The 7,734-nt window shown below is 34.7% G+C and overlaps 1 protein-coding gene across 1 annotated transcript; it reads left to right on the top strand.

Moving 5' to 3' along the window:
* Nucleotides 1-1,195: 1,195 nt before the first annotated feature.
* PDCD10 (programmed cell death 10) lies at nt 1,196-7,391 on the top strand. Its single transcript, XM_009585989.1, has 7 exons — nt 1,196-1,418; nt 2,065-2,118; nt 3,474-3,591; nt 4,229-4,355; nt 4,736-4,814; nt 5,131-5,213; nt 6,911-7,391. The coding sequence occupies exons 1-7, from the start codon at nt 1,323-1,325 to the stop codon at nt 6,990-6,992; spliced, it is 639 nt and encodes a 212-aa protein (XP_009584284.1). The 5' UTR covers nt 1,196-1,322; the 3' UTR covers nt 6,993-7,391.
* The last annotated feature ends 343 nt before the right edge of the window (nt 7,392-7,734 follow it).

Genomic DNA, 7,734 nt, shown 5'->3' with positions numbered 1-7,734 from the left:
TAATTATAGCTAAACTACTATATACCTGCCCTGGGCAAAAAAGAATGTGTGTTCTTCTGTTTAAACAGCTTGAAGATTTTTAGCCAGTGCAGAGCATAATGAGGAACATAGCTTAAAGAAATATCTTGGCATTTTTTAACCTGTTCCAACTATTGGGTAGTGATATTGATTACTGTAGTAGCTTTTGCTATTCCTAAAATCTAACTTTTTTCACTTTTTACTAAAATGTGAATAAAATCAGTACACGAATGTTCAAATGCCTGATGTCTGAAGCTTGTTAGTAGGAAAAAATCTCCTCTAGTGCATTAAAGACTCCAAGCAAATCTAAAACTTAAACCTCTGAATTTCTTTCTGTGTATCTTTATTTCTAACTTGGACTTTAGGTCTTTAAACTCAGTTATATAAAATATTTTAAAAGAATCTTATGAACAGAAAATATAGCAGGCTGTAACAAAGACTTCTTATGAATTGTAGGGTGACGTTTTTTCTTTTCCACATAATTTCAAGGTCTGAGCAATGATCACCCTGTGTTGGATATGATGAGCTGGACTGGGTGGAGAACTTCCAAAACCTAGATTCAGTTACTGGAACAATAATTTTCCATTGAGTTACCATAGCTGTTGACACACCCTGAGTGGAAACATGACTTAAGACTTCTGCTTATATAAAAAAAAGATGTAGCATTTGGAATTCAAATGGGCAGAAAGTAGGCACTGATCTCCAGCAGAATCACAGCTTGATGAATATGCAAAAATATGGAGTACTTATAGGTAATGTTAATTGTCATAATGCATCTGTATGGGTTTTGGGTTTACAGCATGTAATGCTTTTCAAGCTTTTTATACGTGTGAGTTGTCAGGAATCTTATGCTGCTGCTTATGAGGGGTGGCAAGATTTTTGTAATACACATCAAATAAAATCACTTCTTTCAGGAAAATTAATTCTATAAGAACTTGAAATAAAACATTTTTGGTAGTACCTTATTCTTCAAAATATCTGTTCGCGTAACAGATTTCACTTAGGATTTTGAAGTTACAGGACGTAGTCATTCCATATTTACTGAACTCATGTCATAAGTAATTCCTAGTTTCTAGGCAGTAACGAACTAATGTTGTTCTGTGCCTTTTCATTTTTAGAACCTGTCAGTCCTGAGCATTCATAATTGTGGTTTTTTGTTTTTTTTTTTTCCTCGCACGACCTAAGGACAATATATTTTTCGAGTTCTTCAAGTATTCTTGCACAACGAGGAAAAAGAAGAAACGTTCCAGTGAATGCGGAGTTCTTTGCTTCTATAGTGTTTTCCTTGAGAAGTGGGTCTTTGAATGAGGATGACAATGGAAGAGATGAAGAATGAAGCAGAGACCACTTCTATGGTTTCCATGCCTCTTTATGCTGTTATGTACCCTGTCTTTAATGAGGTAAGCTACATTTTGCTTTTGAATGTAATAATCCCCTTTACATTGGGAAGTATGATCACAGTAACAGGTTGCTCATCTTCATTGGGAAAGCTTTGTGTCTAATACCATCTTCTTTCTATGCGTTGTTTTACCCTTCTTTCCATAAATACAATTTCATGCTCGTCAAAGATTGCTAGTTGTCTTGGCCCTGATCTTTTTTCTTACCTTTTACAGAGGATTTTCACAAAAATGCTAGGTCCTGCATTTCTAAGGCAGGAAGTAATGTTCAGTTGAACATGTTCCTGTGAACAGCTTGATATATTTTAATTTTACTGCTAATGGCTATAATTTAATAGGATATTTGTTTTTCTGCGAGTATCAGAGATGGTCAAGATGTTCTTAAAAGCTTCTATCAGATTTCTGCTATAGGCTGGATAAATGCAAAATATGTCCAGTGACATGTTTGATTTTAATGTTTTTATATTGGGGGGAAGGTCTTTCCTTTGGGATCAGACTTTATAGTATCTCTCCTTCAAATGAGACCAGTAATTTGAATGCTTCTGTCAATTTCCTTTTTCATTATGCTATATAAGGCAAGGCATGAGTACTTGACTTGTTTTGTTCTGATAACATTAGAATTGCTAATAATTCTAAACTTTTATTGCAGCTAGAAAGAGTAAATCTATCTGCAGCACAGACACTGAGAGCAGCTTTTATTAAGGTGAGAAGTAACTTGTATCGAAGAATGATTGTTTAAAAGATAAACCATATACGATGAAGCTAAAAAGTGAGCTGTCTTGTTTTCTTGTGTCTTTGTATTTGAAGACTGCATCCTTGATCCAACAGTCTAAAAATAAAGTGGACAATTGCATGGACTGTAAGTTTGAGATGTCTGCAAATGTTATGAGTAGAAATCTGAATGATACAAGCATATTGAGCAATTTTAAACAAACAGAATCTTGTCTTGTCCATGTAGTACAAAAGCTTAAATGAGGTCAGTGAAGGTAATAAGATAATAAACTTAGTCTAAGTATGACAAGATTATGTAGAATAGGTGCTCATGAGAAACAGGCATGTAGCAGACTTTGAAAATGGTTTACAAAGTGAATGGTAATGGGATTTTTTTGTGGATGAGGATAAGTTCAATGTTTGTATTTGCATCCAGCAGTAAATGGAAACTGTTAACTTCTAACTTTTCTGTTATATTCCTAAAGAATGAAAATACAGATATTCCTTTATACTGCTTTACTGAAGTGGTGATCTTTTGAAATTCTTTAAACAAAAATAATTGTAGGCATGACATATCTTAACATGTGAGCTGTGCAACTAAGCAATACTTCCCTGTTTCTACACTTAAATCTAAGTGTACCTAGACAGTCTTAGGTCTCAACTAGAGCTCGTATAAGTTAAATGTTTTTACGACTGGCGGTAAGGAGCTAAGCTGAATGCAAATAATGTAAAAATGGAGATATTGGTAGAAATGGTAGTGCTAGCTAAAAAACCGCACACCCTCGTTCTTATTCAACACAGCATAATTTTTTGACAGCAGCACAGGTAATGTGAATACCTCCAAAGGAAGTCTAGCTTAGCTTTACTTAGATATGTCATCAATCAAATGTTTTTTTTTCTGAAAAAGCAATTCCAAGATGATGTTTGAGCATATGATGTGATTCACAAGAAGCACATTTATAGACTGTCATGTGGAAGATGGGGGAGTAGCACCTGTGTTTGAGTGAATTAAATCCCAGTGGATACAATCTTTGTCTCAAGGTTTAGTGTTTATGAAAATATAACAGAATATTGAATTTCATGAAAAACTTTCTTACTCAAAATGAAATGAGTGGAAAGGCATATTGGAAAAGTTGTTTATACAAAATCACTGATTAATCCAAGAAGAATGGATGTTGTAGTGGAAGAACGGTTTTCAGTGTAATCTGCTAGTCTAAAGCCATTAGACTTTTAAAATTTCTAGCAAACTCCTGCAGTGTGTGAAGGAAGTTACATGAAAATCTGCCTTTGTGCTTGCAATATTCAGGCCTTGCATATTTAAGAATAAAAATTTTCTTTGCCATGCAGGCTGAAAAAGAAAATCCAGGTCTTACACAGGATATCATTATGAAAATTCTGGAGAAAAAAAGCGTGGATGTGAACTTCACAGAGTCTCTTCTGCGTATGGCAGCTGATGATGTAGAAGGTAATATTTTATCTCTTGTGTTGGATAAGTGTATTTTTAATTACACTATTAACTAAGAACGTGCATTTCTCTATGCCTATTTAGAAGTTATTTGTTTCTTAATAGATTTTTTTTCAGGATGGTATATTTTCTGAATGCCTCTTTTGGAGAAGTTAAATCTCCCTAAAAAACATACCTGACTAATAAGAGAGAGAAAGAAAATGAATGTTTATGTGGATGCATAGTTTACCTTTTGCAATGCTAACAACCAGAAAAAAAGCATATATGGAGTATAATACTCACCTTCCTTTTCTCCAAATTAAAAGCAGTAGTTATACTGTCAGAGAAGGGGAGCATACAGTAGGCTTTAAGTTACTTTAATACTGTATTTGATTAGTGTAGTGTCTTCAGTGTCTCGCTTAAATAAAGTAAGATGGGCTCTTTTTCCAACTTGCAGTAATAAAGATTATTGTTGCACTGTGTTTCTGTTGATGCAGAGTGTATTCACTGCAGTTTTCTGGTCATGGCTATTTTTGTGCTGTTCACCTTCAAACATAACGTGGCAATACTGCTGCATTTTGTGAAGTAGTGGTTTTTAGCTGTCACTAGAGACTTGAGGGAAAACTAATGGTACTTTTGAATATGTTGTTCTTGTTAGAGTATATGATTGAAAGACCAGAACCAGAATTCCAAGATCTTAATGAAAAGGCACGAGCACTTAAACAGATTCTTAGTAAGATTCCTGATGAGATCAATGACAGAGTGAGGTTTCTTCAGACAATCAAGTAAGTACTGTATTATGTATTTTTCTGCAGATTGAGGGGTCGAACTTTGTATTTAAATTTGAATGTTCAAATGCTGTAGAAGATGCTAGCAACACTCTTCCCACTGTAAAGGAGCCTGATCCTCGCTTATAAATGAGCGGACAGGGTTGAGGATTTTTAACGAGAGCCCCATTACTAAACCGAACTTCACTTGCTGATTCCTAGTTTGAATTCTCGTGTCACTGGTCTAGCTCTTTGCATTTGGTCTCCCTATATCCTGCCTGACACTTATTCTGTAGAGACTGTTTTAAGAAGTATTTGACTACTAGAAGGGGATTAAATTCCAACATTTAAATAGGATAGCTTAAGGATATTACAACTATCTTTTTATTGCCAAATAGGGACATCGCGAGTGCAATAAAGGAACTTCTCGACACAGTAAATAATGTCTTCAAGAAATACCAATACCAGAACCGGCGGGTATGTGCAATAACTCTTTTTATACAATATTTTTAATAGTAAGGGAAGAAACACATCCTTTTGATAAAAGGATGAATAGGAGAGCTTAACTGGTCAATGACATAATACTTCAACAACATTGTTAAAGGATTGTTGTGTGGTAGGTCTCAGCAGTTTTATAGGAAGAGGGTGATTTTTCTGCATGTCTTCTAAAAAAATCAAAATTCCTATACGTACATAGTGTTAGCCAATCTTCTTCTCACTTTAACATCAAGATTCTGACTGTACTAAACAATATGTGAACTAAGACTCTGTTCCTGGTCTTTTTGTTTCTTAGGCACTTGAGCACCAAAAGAAAGAGTTTGTAAAATACTCCAAAAGTTTCAGTGATACTCTGAAAACCTATTTTAAAGATGGAAAGTAAGTATGTTTTTGTAGTAACATTTTACGTAATGAAAGGTCTTGTTGACTAGCGGGAAAATAAGACAAGGTTTTGGGCATAAGCTACTTTATTCAGGACTTGCCTAATTTTTTTCCTCACCTGTGTCCTCAGACCATCATGGCTGCTTTAAAATACTTTTATTCCTTTTGTAATGCCTTTGAGGAAAGGGAAGTCTGTTAAATGCACCACCATACAACACCCATGTGCAGTATTAGCTTTGAATTTGAATATGTGAAGTTAAATTTCATGGCCTTGTGGGGTTTTTTCAGTGTATATACAAGGACAAAAATGTTATGAATGCTTTATTGAAAAAATTAGTCTACCTATTTGAAATATCATTTGCAAACACTAAACATTTGTGTAGTGTTTTCTTTGATTTACATTTTTCTTGGCCTTTCTTCATAGCTCCTTATAGTGCTTCACAGTATTTGGAATTACTCAGCTGATTAATCTTTTTGTATTTGAACATTTTAGCCTTCAAACCGAGGCTTTTTTCAGGTCTTCACCTTGGGTTTTGAAGTCACTATTCTTATATATTTCACTGTCGTGACTGTTTCAGATGATGAGTGTATCCCGCTCAGGTTTTGACAGTGCCAAAGTGTTCTGTGTGCCACTGTTTTAAAGATGAGAACTAACTTTCATGTCTGGTCTTGTTGAGCTTGGCAAAGACTAAAAGCACTCAGGGGATGGTGCATTACTAAAGGAGAGAGAAGTTTTGAGACCAGCTGTGAATACTACCTTGCTCCTATCAAAGCATTCTTTTTTTTTTTCCTCCTCTTACCGAAATTGGGGCTAAATTTGGTTATGATACCAAAATGAGGAAATTTAGACCTTGGTAGCTTTATGATTACTGAAGAGATGTGTAGGTAAGTTTTCACATGAACTAGGTCTAAACAGTCTTAGTTGATTAGAAAACTATTTGACTTTTTAAGAGTTGTATGTGTTGTGCATGTACCCCAACCATACTGAAAGAGACCTATGTGAAGTGAATGCTGTGCTGTGTATTGTGGGCATAAGCTTAAAGTGTGTTAAGTGTTACCAATATTGCAAGAAATCCCAGGTAAGGCTTGTATTTCGTATGCTTGTGGAATCAGAAGTAACTTAAATCTGTCTGAACTGCATATTGAATAAGATACCCTGCTCCCACCAGAAGGTAACAGCACTAAACAAAAGTCATGCTCACAGATGTCATTACTGAGCTGAAAAACTCAGTGACCCCACACCTCTTTCTTAACAAAAAGATAACTAAAATAGTATGTTGCTTCTATATGCGTGCATGCTTAGTATTTCTTGAGGAAAAAGTTGCGAGTTCTGAAATTACTGGGGGATGCAATGTTCAGCTTTGAAAAGAACAGGCGTTTAATGATCATCTGCTCCACTCTTTCTTCGTTAGCTAAAACGCCAGAATTAAATGATTGAGGTGTCAATGATGATTGAGAGCCAAAGTCTTTAAGTTCTGCCAATAAACATAGACTTATTTGCATAGCTAACACTAGAAAAACTATCTGTTTGCCAGCAGTAAGTTTCAGGTAGATCACGATATGGTAGAACATCAATATGCTTCCAATTTGCAGAGCTTAGATGCCAATATATTTAGTTGCCCAAACTTAATGCTGTATTTATTGAATGACATGTTTCTAAAAAAGTCTGAAGCAGTATCTTTCTCTTTTAACAGGGCAATAAATGTGTTCATAAGTGCCAACCGACTAATTCATCAAACCAACTTGATACTCCAGACCTTCAAAACTGTGGCCTGAAAACTGTATATGTTGAGAGTTGTACTTTTCAATGGTGGATAGGGTACCTTTATATGTAAATTTTAAAGTTTTGACTGTATAAATTATCAGCCCCTCTTGAGGGGCCTAATGCAGGATTTTGAATGGGATTATTGCCATCTTACACCATATTTTTGTAAAACATTGTAGCTTAATCATAATCTCACAATGAAGATTTTGCATCACTTTTTGCTATTATCATTCTTTTCAGAATTATAAGCCAAAAGAATTTACGCCTTAATGTGTCATTATGTAACATTCCTTATAAGAATTGTAAATATTTGGTGTTCTGTTTCTGACATTTTAACTTGAAAGCGGAAAACTGCAAGATTATGTATTTAACAATATTGGTGGCAAATATTCAATAAATAGTTTACATCTGTTAGACTGTCTTTTTGTATGTGAACAAAAATGCATAACTCATCTTTCTAAAACTGCAGAACATTCATTAAATGGAAAAATTAAAATTATTTGGGTGCTTAAAGCTACTGGCAGTTCAAAACAGTATAAAATGAGGTTTTTTCCTTAAAGCTGAGATTTTGGCTGTGATCTAATACCAGACCAGAATACCAGAATAATTCTATTAAAATGTCTTTGACAAAATAATAAAGAACTCCAGAAGTGAGATGTGCTTTTGCTTTTGATAGAAACTGTATCTCACTTCTTTCTTAACTTCTGTTAGTGGTAAGTTAACAGGTTTTACTCCTAGCATACTCCAAGGTTT

This window comes from Fulmarus glacialis, unplaced genomic scaffold (assembly GCF_000690835.1).
Source record: "Fulmarus glacialis isolate BGI_N327 unplaced genomic scaffold, ASM69083v1 scaffold6229, whole genome shotgun sequence".
In the NCBI taxonomy this organism is placed as follows: Eukaryota; Metazoa; Chordata; class Aves; order Procellariiformes; family Procellariidae; genus Fulmarus; species Fulmarus glacialis.
The sequence above is the reverse complement of the archived record's forward strand: the minus strand, read 5'-3'. Positions and strand labels throughout refer to the sequence as shown.